Below are 24,388 nucleotides of genomic sequence, written 5' to 3'. Positions count from 1 at the left end.
GAAATTACGCCGTCGGAGTTAGATCACCGAGATGGCATTGTACGAGCGTGTAATATCATGTAACGTGAGCAAGAATCGAGTCGTGCTCGAAAGAAATAGCAAAGTTCGCCACGGAATGGCAAATAACAAACGAATAACAATTACTCACCCCACGGTTGCTCCGCCGTCGCCCGATGTCTCCCAGGCCTCCCCTCGTTTTCCTTCTCCTCCTCCTCCTCCTCCTCGTCGTCGTTGTTGTTGTATCCGTTTCTTTTTCGACGCACTCACTCGCGTGAACATCGCGCGATACTCGACACTTTGCACGGCACTAATGGTGTTAACGAGACTACTGGAGTTTGCTCGATAATTTCCCGATTCGACAATTTCGGACAATCGCGAGCGACGCGGCGAGCCGGTTACGATTACAGGTTATAGTTCAGCCTGTCCCTCGTCGTTCGTCAACCGACCGAGCTGGTAGGGCACGAAGGGCTTCGATCTCCGCGACGCGATTCCCGGGCACTTGGTTCACCGGCACGACGGCGCGGCGGAAGAGTAACAAGCTGATGAGATATGAAAGCGAGGGCTACGGTCGACCCTGACTCGACCGGCAGCGTAAACACTTCGCTTTCCGCGACCGCGACCGTTACCCGTGACGTCTTGCGGGCGGATGTGTGACGAATGAATATGGCGGAAGGAAATTGCGCGGCCAACTTCACTCGCTAGCGAGGACGCGACACACTCCACGCAGCGGGATTCCGCGACAACGACATAGGTATCGGTGTACCGTCGTTCCCAGTGAGAGATAACTGGGTTGAAACAACATTGATCAATGTCAGTTTGATGTCTTTTCAATCATCTCCCACTAGGTAAGAGCCGCAGAATCCTGGCGCTGCTACTTTCGCACGCTTTTCACGAGTTGAACAACGAATACCGAGATCACTCTTGCGCATTGCAATATGCATAAATTTAGGTTAAGTACATAAATCTCGCGTTAATTAATGAATCCTCGATTTACGTACGTCGAATCCACCCTCCACGATTGTCGGGTATCAAGATATGATTAGATACGAGGATCAATGACGTTAGAATAGCGATCGTACTTGCTGGTCAAACGCGTCGCGATGTCGCTCGATGTAGGATGTCCGCCCGTCCTTCCGCATTCCACAATCGGCGGCAACTTCAGCCCGACGCGATGCGATGCGAGTCAAGCTAATGATTGAAAAATATATGACCGATTCATCCGAAAGAACATACATCGAAATTCTATATCGTTAAATGCGCTATACATTTGATATTTGTATAAATTCCACGACAAACGTATATGAAATAAATATTCGACGTATACACGACTTTCATCTGAATCGGTCGATCAAACGACTCGCGTATTATTCCACGCTCTAAGCCGCGAGCGGGAAAATTACGTTTGAATCGGTGGTAACACACAAAGCGTGGTGGACTCTCGAATTCAAGCACGACTAAGGAAATCATTATCGCCCGTGTGCGCGATGAAACAATAGTTCATAACGTTTATTCATTGCTTGTTCGATCCAAAGGGCCCGCTTGAAGATTATATTTCTTTTATCTAAAATAAAAATTAAGATAATATAAATCCTAATAATCTAGATAGAAATAATATAAAGCTATTTTTTATCTGGCTAATTAGCTAGATAATTTTACATGGATAAGTAATGCGATACATAATTCTTTTTCTTCTTAATCCAAGAGTAGTTACTGAGTATTTTTTACACTCCAGCAGCAAGAAAATAAAGCTCAGTAGAATAGTTTTTACTGACTGAGAAATCATGTCTACTTTTTTTACATCTCTTTAATATTTATAAAAAGTGTTAAGTATAAATTTATATACATAATAATTTTAAATAAATAGAATTGTTATTTATGCGAGAAAAATCAGGTGATTATTATCGAATTAAATTACAATCCCGATTCCCAAATTTGAGTTTAAACCGGCTGAAATAATCAATACTTGAGTGTTGAACATTAATTAACCGGACTTAATTAACTCTTCTCAGCAATAAGTATACGATTTTGAATCGTGCGCGAAACGTGCTTTAATTTATCACGTCTGTATCTGTATAAGGATGAACAAATCGGACAGCTCGTAAATATTGTTATCCGACTTTTAATATGAAATCGTAAGAGATTTATTTCTAAACCAAACCTATCCCGTGTCATGTGCTGCTTTACAAATCAATTCTTTGTCGTGTTTCGAATAACTTCTGGGGTTATATCACGCGATGTTGAGGACACCGGAGTTACGTCAGATTTAAGTATCCTCCGTAGGATAGAATAGCGCGATGCACGACGAACGATTTTCTTTTAATCGTCGTCATTACCGTCGGGTTTGCGCATGGCGCGAGGCACGAAAAGGACGGCCCTGTGCCGATTTCCGTCGGCCGAGACCCGATTTCGCCAAGCTCTCGGCAAAACGATAGTCCCTCGCTTTCTCCGCGACGCGGCAAAACGAGCATTTTCCTTATTCATTCCGCCGCCGGAAATCCTCGGATCTTATCTCGAGCGACGCTCCAATTTTCTTCCTCTCTTCTTTTTTCAGCCGAGGTCGGCCGCAGCAGATCCACCGGGGCACAGCACCGCCGTAAGTTCATTGTCAATTCACTTTCTTCAACGAGGCGCAATTTAGCTGATGCATACATTAACTCGCGCCACTCACAAATCCGCGAACGTCCCACGATGATATCATGTATAATGATATATGACGATACATTATATGCGATAATATCCTTTCAACGCGGTTTAATTATCTCAATTAATCGCTTCCAGACGGTCTCGGCCTACCCTGAAGCCGTCCACCGAGATAGTTTCAAAGGCGCAGGAGTTCATTGACATCTACAGGTATCCTCCGACGAGACCGGCGCCGATCTACCCGACGCCTCAGGTAGACAAACCGGCGGCGAAGTGTCGCAGGGATGTCTGTTTGCTTCCGGACTGCAGCTGCGGTGGCTCCGATATACCAGGTATTTTAGCGACACACCGATAATAAGCCTTGCCGTGAAAATCATGCTGGTAGTTTGTTAAACCTTCGCCTCGGAATCATCGACCTGACCTTGATCGCAATTTCAGGTATCCAGAAATAAACGCAAAATTATATATACGCGGTTTAAAGTAAACCAGTGACTCGTGAAACTTGCAAAAGCATCCCCGCTCCTACAACGGGGAAGCTACGTACGAACTGGTTTAACTTCTCGTTTTCGATACCGTCAGTTCGATCGTTCCGATTACTTAAGTAGACCGGAAATGATCCTCCGCGAGCAGTTGGAGAAACACGAGGCGGAAAAGTTTGCGTTTCGCGTGCCGGAAGTCTGGGCGGCCCGCCGACTGAATGTAAACGAGGAAGTGGGACGTACGTCTTGGAAAGCAGATCTCGTTCGAAGGTCGCCGAATTCCGTCTGCCTTACGACACGTCGTCGGACAATCGGTCGAGATGGCCGATCGCGGACAATCGAAGTGTCACAGGCGAAAACAAAAATCTGCGCGCGTTACGCAAGCGGTCGCGCGCCGCGAATGTTAAGTTTGACGAACGGCATAGACGGCCTCGCCGTCTTCTGACTTTCTCCGATTCTCTAATGTTACATACACACCGACCGTTACATAGTACGCTCGAAAGTGAAACAGATCTACGTCCGATACGCTCGCGGCGGCGTGCGTCGCCCTTCGAAATTGAAAGCAATTTGCATTACACCGGAAGCCGTTCGTCGGATGGCCGATCCGGCGCGTAATGCTCGATTACTTTATTTACCGGCGTAAAATGCGACCGTAAAATTTCGATATCGTTACGCGGATCATTGAATGTCGCATTACTTTCGCCCGACGAGATAACTTCTGGAGAACGCGTTTCTCGCGTATTAGCGATTCGAGAAAATAAAGGGAGCGCGTGTTACGATCGCTGCTGGAATTTTTATTTCGGATTTCTTTGAAATTCTTAATGGGAAATGTTCCTGAGAATCGATTGGATTTATGAAGTTTTTATAAGTGAATTATTGCCTGAGAAAGACTGCTAGCTGAACTTCAAACTTTCATGCGATATCATTTTATGCGCGGAACAACAGTTTTGCTGAAGTATCTCAAATTTAGCTGGATACAGATTTGAAAATAATTTTGTCAAGTTATTAAAATAATGATGCAAGACGCTCAGGCTGGTTGTTAGAATGTCAAACTCGTTTTCGCTACCTGTGCACCGAAAGTGGTCCTCTTCTCACCTGTCAATTCACACTCAGGGGCCAACATTTCAATGCACAGGTAACAAGAAATATTATGTGCGACACGTGCGGGTGAATGCACTCGGCTTCGGCTCGTGCGTCGACTTCCTGCACTTATGGGCAATTAGCCGACTCACCACACTTGTTGCACAAATAACTATTGTCAAATCATTAAAATAATGATGTAAGATGCTCAAACTGTGTGCTGAAACGTCAAAATTGTTTTTTAGCACTTTTCATCGCACTTGAACATCTTTCATAGTTATTTTGAAGACGCAACAAAATTATCCTATGAGTAAATAGTACATTTAAAAATAATATAACGACAAAAAGATATTAAAATACTGACAAAATTATGCATTAGCGAATGCCTGCATATTTCTAGTAATTTTTTTTTTTTTATTTGTCAATTTGTATATCTTGGAAAGTATATCTCCATTTTTCGAAAGGTGTAATTAAATATTATAGAAATAATATTTCTCGATCTCGCTGAAAGATTGACACAGCTTCGGTGATCGTATCGCGCATTATATACATAATGCAACTGTGACGCACAGGTGGTATTCCGATCGAGCAGACGCCGCAAATCGTTCTGCTCACTTTCGACGACGCTGTAAACGACCTTAACAAACCCTTATACAGCGAGCTGTTCGAAAACGGCCGTAAGAATCCGAACGGCTGCCCGATCGCGGCGACTTTTTACATCTCGCACGAGTGGACCGACTATAGCCAGGTGCAAAATCTGTATGCAGATGGCCACGAAATGGCGTCTCACACGGTCTCGTAAGTCGTTGATGAAAACGTATCACGAAAGCAAGCGCAGTTTCATTAACCTCGGTGGGATATCGCATATACCATCGCGCTATTTTAACCATTCGGAGCGAAGCTATCGAACGTCATCATCGTCTGTTTCTTCGTTCGCCACGTGTGTACGATTAACATACTGTTTTTCACTTGTCGCCCGGTTCACTCGACCGCCTTCCTGAAGAACGCTGCTTCGCGCGGACGTTGAATCGGGAAAGGACTCGTTCTCGAAGGATCCTCTAATTCGGCACGATTCGATCATGCGAGCCCCGTCGGTCTCGCTGGTCCCCCTTAAATTTTTACATTCTGAAAATCCACGAGTTCTTCAGATATTTAACATTGAAACTACTGTTAGAGAGAAAGGTGAGATTTTCGGTTTCTTTGACCTTAGAGTGTTCAGTTCAATGAATCTTTGTGTGTTTCTTTTCTCGAGTGCTTTCGGATTCTCAAGTTTAAATACGCTCTCAAACTTCTGCTTGTTATTTTAAGAACACTACGTGCACCATCGAAAGTGGCGTCGCGCAATTAGAGGATCCTCCGTGGGGACGATGAAAACGCACATTGCTGCGTACAACCGGTGAAACCGCAAGTGTACCTTCGTCAAATAGGAGATCGGCGATCTCTCGAACGAAGGATCGCGGGGTCCGATAATGAAACCGCGGTTTCACCGGGCGCGTACGACACACCTGTGTCGTGTATACTAATGACACGGATACTAACGCCTTCTCTTGTGTTCTTTCTCTTTTGCTCTCTCTCTCTCTCTCTCTCTCTCTCTCTCTATCTCTTTCTCATTTCACGTCTCGCCATGCTCCTCATTCCCATCACGCGCCACTCTAACCGACACATCTTCACACGTACGTCATTAAAAAAAAAAAAAAAACACTCAAAAAAACTGTCACATCGATACCAATGTAAAAAAAAAAAAAAACATTTACGACATACATCTCGACACGAACTCAATCGCGCGTCCCAAATCTTTCATGTCCTCCTCCCTCTCCTTTCGTGTCCTGAATCCTGAAACAAACAGGTGACTACTTACCGGAGGAAATACCGCAAATCGTCCTCCTGACTTTCGACGATTCCGTGAACGATTTGAATAAGGGTCTCTACGCCGACCTGTTCGAGAAGGGACGGAAGAACCCCAACGGCTGTCCCATCTCGGCTACCTTCTACGTGTCCCACGAGTGGACCGATTACAGCCAGGTTCAAAATCTATATGCCTCAGGCCACGAGATTGCCTCCCACACGGTCTCGTAAGTAATCGAATTAGTCATTAAAGACTCGCGCCGATTCGCGGACACCTCGCCGCCGGGCAGGGGAAGTAGCACACGGTTTTCATTTCCATTTAATTACAAACGAGCTACGCGCGCGATAAATTATGAAATCTCGCGGTTGTTGATACTCGCTCGACGATTTGCTTCGTATTCCCCGCACTGACGAGAGAAAGATTTCTTATATCTCTCGCGGTTAACGCTTACTTATCGTAATTGAGTTTTCATGCAATTGAATTCGAGTTAAAAAAAGTGCGTGTAAATTAGTATTAATCTTTTTGATTATACATACATTAATTGCGCAATTAAATACCAATGATTTCTTCCGTTATAATTATTCGCCATCTATAATCTAACTAAATTAACGATAATAATTATAAGTAAAGGTTAGTAGTTTATTATTAATATTTTTAATTATTTTTTTACATTAATTTATTTTTATTGTTTTTGTTTATAAAATAGCGCGTAATTCGACTTTAATCATTCTTTTTATTTAATCATTCGTATCATCAACGCACTAACACTGCGCGGTAAATTAATTATGATCATTAAAAGTATGAAGTAATTATCGCCTTTCCTTTTTACACGTTAGAAGCTAATGCCAGCTTGTTTTGCTAATAAAGAATTTAATAAGTCATCCTTTCACGCTTATTGATTCAACGAAACAAATCGCTTCCGCTTTGAATGTTGGACTGAACTGAACTGAAGTGATGCTCGACACACGTTCGGAAATTCTTAACAAATTCAATTTTGTTACCCTTTTCTTGCTCTTACACGAAGTTTATAAACGGTACGTAAATATAAAAGTCACATAATGCACGTAACGTAATGACATAACAACCTCGTTTGGCTTTTGCGAAATCATCATCTTTTGTACGCCAGCTGTCGATATTGTCGTTTTGTAAAGGCCGAATGTCCAAATGAGAGGCTTGCTTATGCAATCAAAAATGAAAAGAAAAAATGAAAGGAAAGAAAAGCATTTCCGACGCGTGTCGTCAGCTACGTTATGATCGGTGCGCCGTGAGAGAGTTAAACTCCTCGTAATCCAAGTGATCGACACGACGATAAATCCTCACAACAGGCACAGTTTCGGCGAACAATTTTCGGCGCGAAAGTGGGCGCGAGAGGTTGCTGGGCAGCGTGAAATTTTGGCTGCGTACGGAGGCGTCAAGCTGGAGGATGTCAGAGGAATGAGGGCGCCCTTCTTATCGGTAATTATCCTTTAATTCTCTTTAAACTTTTTTTCCTTATTTTCATAATATTACATGAGAAATACGCGAGAACGCTCCTAGAATTATTCCCCTCGACAAAAACATCTCTGTAAGATCGAGGATAATTTCGTCACCGTTCAAGAGAGCAAGTGTAACGCTGTTTTTTTTTTTATGGTACTTGTGGCGCAGGTCGGGGGGAACAATATGTTCAAAATGCTCTGGGACACAAATTTCACGTACGACTCCTCCATGCCCATCTATGAGAACCGACCGCCTAGTTGGCCGTACACGCTGGATTACAAGCTCTTCCACGACTGCATGATACCGCCTTGTCCCACGAGATCCTATCCAGGATTGTGGGAAGTTCCTATGGTAATGTGGCAAGATCTCAATGGAGGTAGATGCTCCATGGGAGACGCCTGCAGTAACCCACCGACTCCGGACGGCGTATACAAGATGCTCATTAAGAACTTCGAGAGGCATTATACGACTAATAGGTCAGTAAAGTGCTCCTCGCTACGCGTGTGTATACGATTATTAAGCAAACAATTGAAGAAAACTATGAAATAAGTTTCTCCTTCTAACATCCGTATTTTTAAGACGTTCCTCTCACACAAACTGTTCAACTTCTTTTCGTTAAATATAAGATACATTCTTATACGTTGCAGAAAATAATTATTTAAATAAAAAAAAAATCTTTTATATCAAAATCGAGAATTAGATAGTTTGCAAAATTTTCTTTTATTTTTTTGCAATTATTTTGCGCAAATGCTAATATTCTTGAAATTTGACGCGTTACCGCAGGGCTCCTTTCGGCCTGTTTTATCATGCCGCATGGTTTACTCAGCCGCATCATAAAGAAGGCTTTATATCATTCCTCGACACTATCGTAGCGATGGACGACGTATGGATAATTACCAATTGGCAGGCCTTACAATGGATCAGGAATCCAACGCCTCTGGCGCTTCTGCACACGTTCGAACCCTTTGGTTGCCATTATCCGGTAAGACTTGCAACTCTTTAATTTTCAGCCTTTCGTGAACTTAACTTTTTACAGACAATTTGTTCGAGAAAGTTAAATTATTATTTTCCAATTATCTTTTATGTTGAAATACTAAAGTTTATTCCGATGCAGTCAGAACATAGGTAATTATTACTTCACAGTATGGTAAATTAGTTCAAAATTATTTAATCTAAAAATTTCCACAAATACTATTGATCTTACAACCAATATTATTTTTTAAACACTTTTTTAAATAATAAAAGCAACAGCGATCTTTTAACTTTATTGTATGTGTAATTTTAAAAGAAGGAACTTTATTATGATCTGAAAAACTCCTTTACATTATGGCGAATGCAAATACAGGATCGACCCAAGAAATGCAACAATGCGAAGGTCTGCAATCTTTGGCACAAGAGTGGGGTGAGATACATGAAGACCTGTCAAGCATGCCCGGACATTTATCCTTGGACGGGCAAGACCGGTATACGCAGTAGCCGCATCGACAACGAAGTCGACGCCCACGAATGAGTTACACGGAGGAAATCTTTAAAACTTCGTTACGATCGGGGAGAGAGTCCCGTCGAACGAGCAGCGGACCCGGACAACGCGAATATCTAAAAGACGCGATTGAGATGTTTAAACGGGGTCTTAATCTTCCAGACGTGGGAGTCTCTTGGACGTGCGGGAGAAGTTCTCAATTCTCCCAAACGTCCGAGGAACATCCGAATCTTTCGAACGCGCTCTAGACGCGCGCATTTAATTGTATTTTAAACGTATATTTAGACGTAGTCATCTTTTGGTCTTTCGCATTGTTTGGGAAGCGTTGGTAGCGCGCGAGGGGAGATACTCTTCTGCTCGGCTAGGTAACTTCAAGTATTACACGCGCGTGTCCGAGCGGACACAATCGGGCCGAGTACGCCGATGCAAGTTTTTACGCTAAGCAGGATCTCATAAAGTTCCCGTTTCGCGCCGGATCGGAAACACGCGCTCGTAGTATCGTTGTACCGGACCTCTAAAGAACGAATCGAGTTGTCGTCAACTGGCATTTGTAGTAATTCGGGATTTGTTTGGAGAAAAAAAATTTAGTACGTATAAGTCTACAGATTATTTTATCGGCTAATCCTTTTTTCTATAAATGATTGTAATCTGGGGAGTTGATATTGAAAATGAAATGATTAGATTATGATACATAAGATGTCGAATTAGGTAAAATTTCTTTTCTCCACCTTTGTAGAATTAAGCAAAAAAGAGGTCAGTCGAAAAAAATCGAAACGTATTTTTCTCTCGTTTTTATTTTATTTATCTCTTTCTTTTAAGTTAGTTCTTTTTTTCTTTGTCGTCTTTCCTTTTATTCTTTTTTTCTTTCTTCTTTTTTACGTCCTTATAGAATTCGCAAACATCCTTGGCGTACTCGGCCAAATTCGGCCAAATAGAGCAATTAATTAAATCGCAATACGTAATAATTAATCGTTGAGATGTAAGTGTAAACGTCGGTCGTCGAAAACATTCGTATTTAAGCGTAATTCGCGGGGTCGAGATTCGTCATGCGCGGAAGTCTTTGTGAAAAACAAAAAAGAATCGAGAAAATTTTACCTCGATGAAATATTGTGCGCACGAGGGGATCGTCATGTTTATTTTTTAAAAACGTAAAAATGTAATATGCCTTTAATAAATAAATATTTCGCTAGAATATCTCTTTTCCGTTTTTAATCAATATTTAAATAGATAATCGTACAGATAATTGGATTGTTAAAAATTAATATGATACGATAATACATAATATGCTAGATAGGAGATTGTACCTTTTATTTTATTTATTATAAACGTGCATCAGGCGTCGGTAAAGGATAAAGAATAGTGGACCAGATATCGATGTTAAAGTTACGAATATACTGCCAAGCCACGATATCTGCTGACCCAACGTACTCCACCCAGTATCGCGCCATATTATTATATACCTTCTGCCTCCATGTCTGCAATAAAAAATTTTATCAGACCGATTAAAACACTTATTTAGCCACCAATCATTATTTGTCCGCCAATATTGCTATTAAAAGTTAATTGAAAAAAAATTTAAGATTTAATTTATTTTATTTACTAACTAATAAAAACAAGCTAATTATCTTTCATTAAATTTATTACTCTTCTGTTTTGTATGATCCATGCCATCATCAATTGGTTTTCTTGTAAAATTGCGATTTTCTGTGCTTTGTACAACTTGATACGCATGCTCGATTTGTGGCCCGAAAGAACATTCAAGTATGCCATCAATAAATATAAACGAGGTTTTATGACTTTAGCGTGTTTGGAAATGTTCTTGAGGCATCTGATAATTTTAGAGATATCTTGAGTTAGATTCGATGGCTCGTTAAAGCGTTTTGTATTGATGCAGCGCAATAATATCAACAGGTAACACTCGAGCCCCTAAGAAAACGCATTAAAACGCTGCATTAAAATAAAATTAATTTTTTCCTATTCTTTCCCTCCCCTTAGACAAGGAAAGCATATTATTTATTATACATTATAATAAGTAATAAGTAATACATATGTAAGATACAATTTATTTTTATTTTTGCATGTATTAGCTGCAATTTTGTTCTCTATTTGCAATTGCTCCACTCATTTTCTTTATTTCTCGGATATTGCACTCAGTAAAATTATTATTATTATTACATTTGATCACTAGTATGAAATATAATAGACAAGTAGATATATAAATTTTTTTGTATAATACATTATATAGTAGAATAAATTTTCAAAAATTATTAAATTTGTTTGAAGAAGAAATTATTGATTAGATTTTTTAATTTTAATTTGCATAAAATAAGTAATAAGAAATATAAATGTTTGAAAAATTGATGAATTTATACCTTACTGCAAGTGAGAATTCGAGAAAAATCATTCCAGATGAGGTCTTTTGTGTATTTTTCCGCACTGTACGTAAACGTATTAATAATCATATGTCCCCTGTAGTAGATATTACAACGGTTTATTTTTTTATTTGCAACAATTATGTTATTAAATGATATTTGTTCAAGATCGACTTTGAATCACAAGATTAAAAAGTGGAATCAATCATACTTATATTATATATAAGATACAATTTATTATGTAGGAAATAGTTTAATAAATTTTTAAAAAGCGTAACATAATCATTTATTATCTTGAAAAGTTGTGCAAATAGCTGCTGATTCGTTAGCAGGAAATTGCAAGCAAGAGTAAATGAAAACTTACATTCTAAGCTGGTACATCCACAGGTTTGTTATTAAGCGATACAGGCTTTGTGGATCACGCCATACGCAAGATTTCGATCTGTGAGCTGCACAGTCGTTCTTTCGAGTTAAATGCGCTGTTTTAAGACTAGCTTATATCTACAAGCTTCGTTCTACAATCACAATACAATAGTTTAACAATTTGTTAGAAACAAAAATTTTAATGTGAATATCGCAAATATGCCATATGAAAGATCGATGTATAAATGGAAGTATAGCTGGAACATGTAAATGTTGCGATATTATTAATTTTGATTGTAATTTGAAAATTGTTACATTTTTATAATTCACTTTTGAAATATTGAAATATTGTATGGTGATTGCGAAACATTCTGTATAAGAAAAAAAAATTATAAATAATTATAATTTTAATGCATCTATGCAAACTGCGTCACAATTCTTACCAATAAACTTCTCATAATAGTTATAAGATGTCTCATACGATTCCAAAACTATTCCTGCATCCAGCATAAGATCTAAGGAAAGCGCATAATACCATGTCTTAGCTGACAAATCCACATCCTCATCTGCCAAAAAGTACAGCTCTTGTATTAAGTCGACAGCTTCATTAACACGCTTGGTCCACAGCTAATCGAATTATCGAATAAAAATGATTACGCGTGCAATAAATGATAACATACATTCTAAATAACATAAAAAGATCCATAAAATATTAAAACACATAAAACGCGAAAGATTAAATTGTTCTTTTTAATTTTTGGATCATTATGTTGTTTAGAAAATTTATATTTACACATAAAAACACAAGAGAGTGAATAAATTTCAAATAATACCATTATTTGAATTAATGACGGCATAGTGATTAGCATCAGCTTATTAAGATGTAGTGTGCCAGATATTTTCAAGACTTTTATACCTATTTCTATAGCTTCTTCCAATTCACCTCTTAATATACTATTTTCACGTATGCAAATAAATTAGTTCAAGACATAAGTTAATTCCTGTATAAAATTTAAAATACGTTGTACCTAATTTGATACATTGTTAGATAGACATTTGCCACCCTAGCTATTTCCTCGACATCATTCCACATAGCGTTTCTCCTTATTGTGGTTAGCATTAGTCTTTCAATACGTCGTATCAACTTAATGTTTCTTGTGCAATGCAAAACTCGTACTGTCGCAAGATATATTTCGCCTTTCTCTAGAAAACTGTTAATGCTTAGAAACGCAAGCTTAAAACTTCTCAAGGCAAACGACTGCGCCGTTTTCAATTTGTTTTCGATCTAAAAAATTACGCGAATTATTACACTCGCCGCTCTATTTACAATAAAAATCATCAGAACAATTTTAAAAAGTCTTTAAAATTATATAGCGTATATTTTAATTTTGTTTTCTCTTTTCAGTTTCGTCTTAAACAAATCTCTTGCACTGGTTTAATAAATAGCCATGTACCATGAATATGATGCAAAGACGTCGCAAGTATAACGCCAATTCCAATCTCTTTACACTGATTGTGAGTTGTCCTGAATCTTCAACAACATAGCGAGGAGGCTCTTGCAGTTTACAAAACATTTTTGACATTATGTTGTAACAGGCGCCTTTCTCTTTGGGTGGGGTACCTCGAAGTTTCACCGCCGAGAGGTAGTATTTTTTAGCTTGATCGTAATTTCCCAGTGCGCTGTAAGCATCACCTAGATATAATTAATAAAACAATACACACGATAAATAAGAATACACTCGCTTCAAAAGATGTTTTTTTCCGCGGTTACTCTGTTAAAATAAAGAGACATTTTATTTTATCGCGGAATATTTTGTGAAATATTTGCAAACCCATTAAAGCTAAAATGATTCCTTTGTTCATGATATTATCCTCTGCGTTCTCGTCAATCCACTCGTCCACATCGGCGGCCCTACTTTTTTCGGCGGCGATCGAGAGCAGTTTAATGGCATAAAGAGGTTGTGCAATCTGGATCAATCCGGCACCGTATTCTATAAAAAACTCAAGTACTTTCTGCTCATTTTCACCTAAAAATAAAGAAATTTTTTAAAATTTAATGAAGTAATATAACAATTGCAATTTTTTAGGGTTTTACGTGTCAATAAAAATAATAAAAGATATTTTTATTAATTAACTGCTTTTCTCAATATGTTGATGCAATTTCCAAAACAGATGAGCGACGACATTGTCGCATTGACAATTACGATAATCGATATGAGTAAAATTCTCCAAGTAACTGTGATGAGAAGGATCTTCCGTCATTTCTGGAAAAATACTCGTAGATCGCTTTCCAAATCTTACCGATTTGTTTATTTCTTCTTCAGTTTCTTCTTCTATCAGGATTATTGTAGAAATATATGACGTTTGAATTTCAAATTTTGATATAAATATATATGTGATGAGTATATTTGTTAGCTTTACCTTCATCTTTCTCGTCATCAATACTTGGCATAATAGACACTCTACAAACGTCCACAAACTCTTGTTTTCTCGTTCCGATTTTTGTCAAAGACTTACGTGATTTTGGTCGAAAGTATATTTTGGGCTTTACTTTCCATTTATCTTCAATTAGTGTTCGACGACGGTTTAATTGCGTCAGGTTTTGCACATCTTTCTTCTGAAAATATTAAACAAATTAGGTCTTTTCAACGAAGAAATAATGTCCTCCTCAAGCACTGCCCAATGTGGCAGCGCATTTGATAAAATAAGTTATAAAATATGTTAATAAAATATGGATTACAAATTAATTTTACAAAATTATGAATTTTTTAATCTTTGAAATGTGAGAAATGTCTTAAAATTATTGAGCTTATGAATATTTTTGTACAATTATATTTATAAATCTATATAATTCTGTAGATAATTAATTTTAATTCTTTTTTTATTATATATTTTCTGTACTAAACAGCGAAATAATGTATTTAGCCAGGATTTTTATTTAAAAAAGTAAAAATTAAAAATTTATATAAATTACGTAAATAATTTAATTTATTTTTTTTTAAATCAAAAGAAATTACTTAATTTAATTATATCTTGAAAAGTTATATATGTTTTTCAGAGCTAATTGTTATTTATAATTCTAAGTGACCTTCAACAATTCTTTGAGCGCATCTTCGCTGGGAACTCTCAGAAAACGGCTATTACCGCAAGAATGGCATTTTCGAGCGTCTACTTCATATATTCTAACCGCTTTCGTATGATGTTTCTGTTTTTCTTCATTCGTTTGTATGTTGTACATCATCTTGTAAAATGAATCGATTCTGAACTCTAGCAGTTTACAATAAGCATAAAAAGGCGGCGTATAACGGCTAAAAACAGCTCCTATAAAGGAAGAATATTTTGTTTTGTGAATAAATCTCACGGAACCAATAAAATAGTATGTTTTACGGAATAATGCTATGTTATTTTTTATCTTCAGCTAATTTAATTTTTTTCTTATTAACAATTTTATAAAAAGACACGCGTTATTATTCTTTTAACTAATATTAAATGTACATACATATTAAATATATTTTTAATATTAATTAATATTGATTACAATTATAATTATTACTATTAAATGTTTTAAAAATTTAAAACTAACGCGAATGATAACAATTGCAGAATAATAAGTGATGCATATCGGAGAACGTTTTCCGCTTCTTATCTATACAAAAAAGAAGATCCTTGGTGTGAAAATCTCTTCGTTGGAGAGAAGCGCATTCTAATATTCGCATTCGGATCATCTCGGAAACGGCTGTGGGATTACGTGAGGTTCATTTAAGCCAGCGTATAATTCGGTTATAATGAGATATCCAAGAATTGTAATTAATGGCACTCACTTCTAGCTGTAAGCAGCGGGATTGAATTCACCATTATGTTTTCTATTATGTTTCGTTTAAACACTCTGCCCAATGTGGCAGCGCACTTGATGAAATCTTGCTCGTAAGGATTCATTTTATCATAGATCTCGCTCGTCAGTTCTACTAAGATAATTTCCAATAAGAAATTTAGAATAAAATTCAATTATAATTTTGTACAAATACAAAAATATTTTGTATTTTAAAATATCGTCACTCGAACATTATGAACAATATGAACATTTTGCATTTGGATTGCTTGTTTTTTTTGTTTTACACATGTATTTAATATTAAGCTAATTCTTTGATTGTGTTGTGAAAAATTAAGCAAAAATAATTATGATGCTGGAATGTTTTGATTGATTAATACAAAAAGACTAAATGAAACGTTAGATTTGCCTGTCATGTTGCGATCTCCATCAGTAATCTTGAAGTTATTTTCGTTTATGACGCAGACGTCCAAAAGTTTCATTTGCGACCAAGGTAAAGGCGGCGCCAATTCCTCCGGTGTCAGAGTAACCGGCAGCTTTGTCACTAAAGTACCCCTCGGAAAAACGAGATTGCGTTTTATCGCTTCGCTGGGCGATATCTTGATGATATCCAGACCGTTTTTTTGAAGAATCGACGTTAGAAACACCTCGCACCATCCGATATGGCCATCTTTGTGTTTTTGCAAAATCCTAATAAGAATCAAGTCTCATTGCTTAACAAATTTATGTTATTCCAAAGCAAACAACGGCGATACCTGCTTAATTTTTGGGATATTGCAAGGACATTCAGAAATTGACACGCAAATACTGGGAGCAGATCTATATCTAAACCGTGCAACATATGTTTTATTAGCCTTTTATCCTTGTAGATTTCCGCTTCTACATGAGTTAAGTCATCCCAAGACTTTGGCTTCGGCATCGTCATTGCTATGACAATATTATAGTTATCAAGGGCCGACGACAAAAATTGCCAAGACCTATGGTCCATATATTGAATATCATCAAGCAAAATGCAGAGTTTAGTCTTCAGCTATAAAAAAGAAATATTAATTTACATAAAAGTGATTTTAGAATAGTGTTATAAGTCTTCCTAAATCCTTTGATTTAATTAAAGGATAAGATAACAACATTGCCTGCTTTAATATCTTTTCAAATATATCGACAGTTTTCGTGTGACGTCGCCAATCGGTATCTGAGCAATAGGCATCCGAAAGAGGGAAACAAACTCTCATCAAAATATTCAAATAGCAGAAATCTTCTAAAGCAACAATATCGCCTAATTTATTAAGCAATTCCTTTTCACGCTCCTCGACCGTGTCGCAATCTTCAGCTTCAAGTATCTACAAGGAACTTAAATTATCTAAAATTTAACTAATATTGCGAAAACATTTTAATAAAGATTCCATAAAGAAAACGAGTACTTATTTCTTATAAAATAAGTTTTTTATCTCTCTTATAAATTTTTATTTAAAAAAATACTTTTAATATATTTAATTAAAAAATTTTTTTATTTTCTAAATGTTAACTTTACATTATATCTGTTTTTAAAAAAAGTTAAAATAAATAAAAAACTTTGAAAAAATATTGAAATTAATTTTTTCCATTATATTTATCTTTTGCAAGTTACAAATTTTAAAGTTTAGAGAACAAAATTTTCAACTCTTCTCTTAGTTCAATTATTTTATGAAATCTACTTATTTTTTCTAGAAAAGTCTGCAGAATAAAATTAATCAAATACTTTGTACCTGTAGAATAAGGTGATACATAACTGAATAAGCCTTATCCGCGTATGTCACGTGAAGAGAAAGTTTGATTGGTCTTATTTGTCTGTTACAAACGCTCGTGACGAAAGCATCTAAAAGTCTAGATTTTCCTGATCTCTCGATTCCCTGGACAAATAACCGATTTATTTTATAAAATAGGCGGGATAAATTCTACAAAAGTAACGATACCAAACCTACTTTATTTCTTATTTTTACTTTTATGATTACGTATAATATTTGTTAATAATTTTGATTGTAATATTATTATAAAAATTATAAATATTAAATAGATTAATTATCAAAATTATAATACAGTTATATACTTAATATACTTAATACTAGATCAGACTGTAGCAACTCTGTTTTGCAAACAGAGTTGCTACAGTCAAGTTATTTTTGGAAACTTTAAATTAAACCTCAATTAACAATCCTGAATATTTTCGATCTGCCACTCCGATCTCATCCAGGATATCGTCGAAGCATTCCAATTCGTCTGCTCTACCCAAAATAGGATAACAATAGTCCAAAGACGAAGTTGCTTCTAAAATTTTCCTATTTATTTGGATACGAAAGATATAACTTGCATATTTAATTATCTACACATAATTTATATTCTAACTTTAAAATATGTACAATTTAATAATTTAATTTTTTTGACATTTAATAAAAATATAACAATTGAATTAAATTAAATGAAAATTAATAAAAGCAATGCTTTAATACATAATGTGTTTTATTTTTAATTATTTAAATGCAAAAGAGATTTCTTTAAATGTGAAAAATAAATTTAAATGGTTACGGCTCATCATCAAGATATTCGTAAATGTGATATTTCTCCAATCTTTGCAATGTTCTCACGCCTCGAGAACGAAACTGTTCCTTTCTGAAATGACTGTGCAACACAGTGTCATAATCACAGGAAATCTGCAAAAAATATTGGTACCATATAATTTAAGCTCCAAAAAAATGCATTTATATATTTACATTAATATAAAATAATATAATAATTAGTTACATTAATATAATAATATAATAATGTAATTACATTTTTATGTTTGACAATATTATTAAAGAAAAGCTATATTATTACCTGTTTTTCTTACAAAAAATATCTTTACAAAAAAATTGTTTCATAGACGCACTTATTATTAATGTAAATTTTTAAAACGCTGTAGTCGTTTTTTAAGCAAATTAATCTTTAAATAACACTTAAATACCTTAAAAGCTTTAATTACCTTTTCATGGGAAATATTCATTATTCTTACAGCTTTATCAACAGGCGGCCCAATAATAGCGTAATATCTTCTAGCAGTATGCCCAATCACGCCACAATAAGCTATTCCTAAAAATAATGAACATATTGGTGTGCTTTCCGTCAACAAAAATTTTTCAGTCAGCGGGGAGCGGAGAACGCAGAGCGCTCAGTAGATGCTGGGACATACAACAGAAGATAACAATGACATGATTTTGTTCCACTCTTCATTTAAACCGAAGAGAGGGGGAGGGAAAAAGTTTAGTCAATGCATAAAAAAAATATTAACATTTTTTTTAATTATGTAAATTACCAATTTATTTTATAAGTTTGATACTGTCGGTCCCCAAATATCAATGTTTAAATAAAAAGTACTATGTCAGTCCCTGGAGACTGACGCCGCTAAGCACCGAACGTGTTAAACAACATAAACAAGACTCTGATTTTTTTTTAGAAAAACATTTTAAAAGAAATGAAACTAGGACGACTAATTAATCTTTTATATATATAATACCTGTTGATACACCGATAAAAGTGCTTCGAACGCCATTAATAGTTTTCACAGTTCGCTTTATGTGTGTCGCACAAATAATTCCGTTTTTACACGTTTCAGTGGTTTTAAATTGGTCCTCACTGCTGTACTCACGTACGCCAAATGCGATACAAAAAAATATATTTTTTTCATACAAATTCATCGTGTTAATACAGCCTCCATATTGCGTAACATTGCTAAATAAATATTAAAATAACTTATTTTTTATTATGCTGATAAATATAAATGTGATTGCTGAAAGAATGGCAATATGCTTTATTCATTATAAAGATGAAGTTAATGCAAAACTTTCGAGTATAAAATTTATGATAACATTTTCATAACTTTATTAATAATTATTTTTTAAATAATAATTCTCTAGACTAACATATTTGTTAATTGTAGTTAGCAATGACAATACCTATGCAACAGTTGAAAGCATTTGTCAACTAAAAAACTAAATTTACTGTTTGAATATTTGTCAGGAATAATATTGACGGATATTACTGTAATTCGTCTGATTTCCGCCAAGAATCTTAACGGTTCACCCTTTTCAATCTACAAAAAGCAAAATATATATTTAACAAATAATTGTAAAAGGTCATACTTATACTTTTTTCTATATCTTAATAATTAAAACAATTTATACACTTGCGCGATAAACAAACCTGTTGAATCACCGGCTTTAACAAGTAACTTTTTAAATGTGTGACGAAATTCGGATTTTCTGCTGCGATTGCAGTAATCACTAATAAAAACAATTTAATGTAAAGTAACATTCTTTCATATAATTCAAAATAATATGATAATTTATTTAACCGGCTTCACACACACACACACACACACACACACGCGCGCGCGCGCAACATATTTTGTTAAAGTGTTAAGATTAAAAGATTAATAATAAATAATTAAAGACACGTAGTTTACATTAATTCCTAATAATTGTACAAAAATAGCAAACTAATATTGATTTAAGTTTAATATACATAGAATGAGTAAATCTTTATGATAATAAAAAAACGAGCCATACAAATAGAATAAAGCAGACAAAAAATATCCAGAAAAATATAGAAAGAAAATAGAACAATTTATGAATTTGATACAAAATATATACCACATACACATAGTTACAAAATATATACAAAATTATTTATTTTACCTGTCGAAGCTTTGTCTTTCTTATTAGTGATTTCTGTTTCATAATTTTCTTTGCCGGTAATAGATATCAAAGATGTTTTATAAGGCGATGATGATCTGACAACATCTGTTACAAGTGTCTCTACTGATGTTGCATCGAACTTTTTTAGTACTCTTATTATCTGTATAAAAAAATCTGTATAATTATAAATTTTTAAAATTGATGCCAAATAAAGAAAATTTGTAATAAAAGTTAATTAAAAAATAAAAAGCAAATGTGTTATAAATATAAGACTGTATCTTTATTGTTGTAAAACAATTTTTACAGAGAAATAATACTTTAAATCGTAATACAATAGATTTTATGTTAATTTTAATTATATTTGTATCTATATGCAAATAATTAATTATTTACGACTGTTTTTACGCCAAGTAAAAAGAAATAAAAGCTATATGTGTGTATATATATATATATATATATGTATATTTATTTTCTCTAGTCTCTAGTTCATAAAATGTTAAAGAAAATTATTTTTTTTAATTATTATATAAAATTGTAATATTATCATACCTTTATGTTAAGTGGATCCTTAATGACATATTCATATTGACTTGGGGTACAATGTTGCCATGCACTTAGCGAAAGTACCAAGTCACTCGGCAGAGAAACTTTTTTCGCATTTTTTAGCTCTTGAATCGGCAAACCAAAAATCACGAAATGCCGAGCTTCGTCGCTTCCGATTACTGAAAATGTTACTTCTCCGGCCGAAATAGCTATACTCACTATTAAATAAAATTTGTGATTGTCATGAAGAAACATGTTTATCAAACCGTCTCGAAACCCATGTATGAAAAAAAAAATTTCTTATTTATTTTAAATTTGTATAATATTACAATTTTTTAGTTTTAATTTTTTTATTTAAATTTACGCTTAATGGAGACTCAAATATTTCAAATATATCAATGTGTATGGCAAATATATATATAATACCTTTATAAATATCGTTGACAACGTCATTCAAAGCTGCTATAGAATTTTGTATACTTATCGCTCGTGCAATTACGTTTTGCATAGTGTCGAACATGAATTCGCCATCACGTACTTTCCACGCTACTAATAAGCCCTCATCTATACTTTTAATATGTCATTTAGTTTAAATAAATTTCTTGCAGTTAAAATAGTTGCACAAGTGAAAAAACAATCAACAGTAAATTTTTAAGTTTTTGTATAAAATTATCTTTTACTTTGTTTAAAATCTTTGATTATATTTCTATTGTGTCTTAATTTATTATTATAAATTATGTTAGATATTTAATGATAGATAAGATTTAATTACAATTAAAAATAAATTAAATAATTATTTTACTTATTAATGGACAATTAGAGAATTCTCAAAACAATAAATTTATAAAATATGAGAATTTAACGTTATAGTTAATGCACATATAATAACAATTTAATATAATTATTAGTAGTAAACATTTTAAATATGTTTAAACGGTTTTTTTTTAACAAAAAATCAAGATAATTTCTCATAAAAATTATATAAGAATGTCGCCTAGATAAAAAGTGTTTCGGTCTTACAATAGCAAATACTATAATTAATGTTTTTTTACCTGTGACATTCAAATATTCAAAGAATTTTTGTCAGAAATTATTGCAATTTTTTATTTAAAATAAAGTAAAATTCCGTTAAATCTTAAAATAAAATTGAAATAGACACATTTAAAATTTTTACTAGTATCCAATAATTGTATTGAGAATATATGCACATCAACTTTACTTTCATTTGTTCTCATATTCTATTTATTTATTTCGTTAATGCAATATTCTTTACTACATATTTAAAAAATAAATATATAAAGTATATAATATCTTTATTTGTGACAAAAAAAGATTTATTATCGAAAAATATTTCCAATTTAATTGTTCATTAATACATTCTATTTTGAACAACATTAATCTATTTTGGAAACATTTTCTCACTAGAAAATTTTAGTATGTCTCCCTCGGTGCAGTATACTTCGCGAACCACGATATAAATATATTCATTTAATCTTTTAGTTAAAGCCAAACTTCCCCCGTTTTTGTCATGAATGTATCTCTTAAACAGCAACGAAAAACCTATTGTTAATCATATAATATAATTTTTTTAAATTATTTTTCTTGTAAAAAATCTCTAAAATTTGTACGAAATTATAATGCTAACTTGAAATGCTTATAAACATCAAAACAGTCTGGAAGCTTTTTAAACTCTTGTCTGACAAATCTGTTGTATATATTACTTCGTCCGGAACAAAAGTCGCCATACGATGAATTTGCTCGTTTTTATTGCGTAAATTCAATGCCTAAATAAAAAACTAAATTAAATTTGAAACACGTAAAGTGCGTAAAATTAAAACATTAAAAATAAAATTATTTGTATTCATAAGAAAAGAACAAAAGGGCACTATGTAGAAAATTCAAATCTAACCTGTTTTACTGTCAAACTCTGCTTTTTAAAAATAGGGCCAAACAAATCCGGCGTCCAAGCAGGAACAACATTTTCTTTGTTTATTGGATTATATGTCATTGGTTAACTAATTTTTAATGTATTTCTAATATGAAAATAAAAATGTACTTATTCCTCGTAAGAATGACCGAAAGTACTTATCAAGGATAACATGCATTTATTTTTTAACTCAACTGAATTTATCTCTTTAACTTTAAAGATATTCAGTAATATAAACATTTTTTAAAAAAAGGTAAAAAAAAGGCGGCAAGTGTGTGTATGTGCGCCCCTAAGAAAAAAACCATTATATTAGATAAATTGTCTTATTGTCTTCTCTACGCAAATAATAATATAAAATAAATGCGCCAATTATAAGAATATTTATACAAAATTTATTTATTATAATTTTTTATTAAAATATTTAATAATAAACGGGCTTGATAATCAAATAATTGAATGATTAAAATCAACTAACGGGATTATAGTGAAGCAAAAACTTGGCGTGCTCGGGTTGTTAAATTGCAATAAACCATTAATGTTAAACAATAAAAATATGAAAATTATTTGTACAAATAAAATAATGAAAAAATGATAACCCATCAAAAATTTTACGAAGAAAATATGTCAAGTACATAAACGCATTCGAAAATGGGACAAGATCAATACAATTAGACAAGTATATTTGAAAAAAGACACACATACAGACATTCGGCGCCTTTTTTTTACCTTTTTTTAAAAAAGGTAATTTTGTTGGGATATCACGCATTTTTTAGTATCAAGCATTTTATTTAGAGTATATATATTTTTGCAATAAAAAATTATTATATATGACTTAAAGTGATTTACAATACACAATTCTTTATATTATATTATCTTTTATATTATTTTATTTTATATTATAATATACTACCGTGTCTCTTGATTTCTGCAATAGGCTGACAAGTGCAGAAAATATCGAATTTTTACAATACACAGAGCATTGTAAAAACTAAGTTTCTGCAATAGGCTGACAATTGCAGAAACTATCGAGTTTTTACAATACACAGAGTGTTGTAAAAAATAATTAATGCAATAGGCTGACAATTGCATAAACTATCGAGTTTTTACAATACACAGAGTGTTGTAAAAAATAATTAATGCAATAGGCTGACAATTGCAGAAAATATCGAATTTTTACAATACACAGAGCATTGTAAAAATTATTTTCTGTAATAGGCTGACAATTGCAGAAAATATCGAATTTTTACAATACACAGAGTGTTGTAAAAAATAATTAATGCAATAGGCTGACAATTGCAGAAAATATCGAATTTTTACAATACACAGAGTGTTGTAAAAAATAATTTCTGCAATAGGCTGACAATTGCAGAAAATATCGAATTTTTACAATACACAGAGCATTGTAAAAATTATTTTCTGCAATAGGCTGACAATTGCAGAAAATATCGAAATTTTACAATACACAAAGTGTTGGCGTATAATACACGGGGCGGTCTCGCGCTGCGCGTTCATTTGGCGCGAGACACTACCGTGTCTCTTGATAAAGAAATATAAAGTATAATTTTTCAGTTGTCTTTTATATATTTATTATTATTCCAAAAAATATTAGTTGTACATTAATTTAATGTATTAAATATTATAGAT

General features: G+C 34.0%; 2 protein-coding genes across 3 annotated transcripts in view; one reads left to right on the top strand and one right to left on the bottom strand.

The window, feature by feature from the left end:
* LOC105835297 overlaps positions 1-10,575 on the top strand; it is a 57,781-nt gene extending 47,206 nt beyond the window's left edge. The window contains exons 10-16 of one of the 2 annotated variants that reach the window (XM_012678429.3): positions 2,552-2,593; positions 2,779-2,972; positions 6,046-6,271; positions 7,371-7,500; positions 7,690-7,997; positions 8,305-8,503; positions 8,867-10,575. In XM_012678429.3, coding sequence (XP_012533883.1) covers positions 2,552-2,593; positions 2,779-2,972; positions 6,046-6,271; positions 7,371-7,500; positions 7,690-7,997; positions 8,305-8,503; positions 8,867-9,031 — 1,264 coding nt within the window. In that variant the 3' untranslated portion in view covers positions 9,032-10,575. Of the gene's footprint in view, positions 1-2,551; positions 2,594-2,778; positions 2,973-4,771; positions 4,998-6,045; positions 6,272-7,370; positions 7,501-7,689; positions 7,998-8,304; positions 8,504-8,866 lie in introns of both variants that reach the window. The other variant, XM_012678430.3, reaches the window with a different exon arrangement.
* A 679-nt stretch (positions 10,576-11,254) lies between these two features.
* On the bottom strand, positions 11,255-23,188 carry LOC105835288 (adenylate cyclase type 10). The gene is made up of 23 exons (XM_036286944.1): positions 22,727-23,188; positions 20,824-22,601; positions 20,275-20,434; positions 19,781-19,860; positions 19,534-19,670; positions 19,095-19,309; positions 18,564-18,670; positions 18,128-18,252; positions 17,745-17,880; positions 17,311-17,454; positions 16,699-16,905; positions 16,321-16,595; positions 15,975-16,255; positions 15,558-15,698; positions 15,320-15,472; positions 14,825-15,054; positions 14,158-14,353; positions 13,872-14,069; positions 13,569-13,763; positions 13,191-13,429; positions 12,765-13,021; positions 12,570-12,690; positions 11,255-12,363 (listed from the first exon to the last, which is right to left on the bottom strand). Exons 2-23 carry the CDS (start codon positions 21,070-21,072, stop codon positions 12,136-12,138), a joined length of 4,074 nt encoding a protein of 1,357 aa, XP_036142837.1. The 5' UTR covers positions 21,073-22,601; positions 22,727-23,188; the 3' UTR covers positions 11,255-12,135.
* Between the last annotated feature and the right edge of the window lie 1,200 nt (positions 23,189-24,388).

The sequence above is a fragment of the Monomorium pharaonis genome, chromosome 5, assembly GCF_013373865.1.
Source record: "Monomorium pharaonis isolate MP-MQ-018 chromosome 5, ASM1337386v2, whole genome shotgun sequence".
In the NCBI taxonomy this organism is placed as follows: Eukaryota; Metazoa; Arthropoda; class Insecta; order Hymenoptera; family Formicidae; genus Monomorium; species Monomorium pharaonis.
This window is presented reverse-complemented; position numbering and strand designations above follow the sequence as displayed.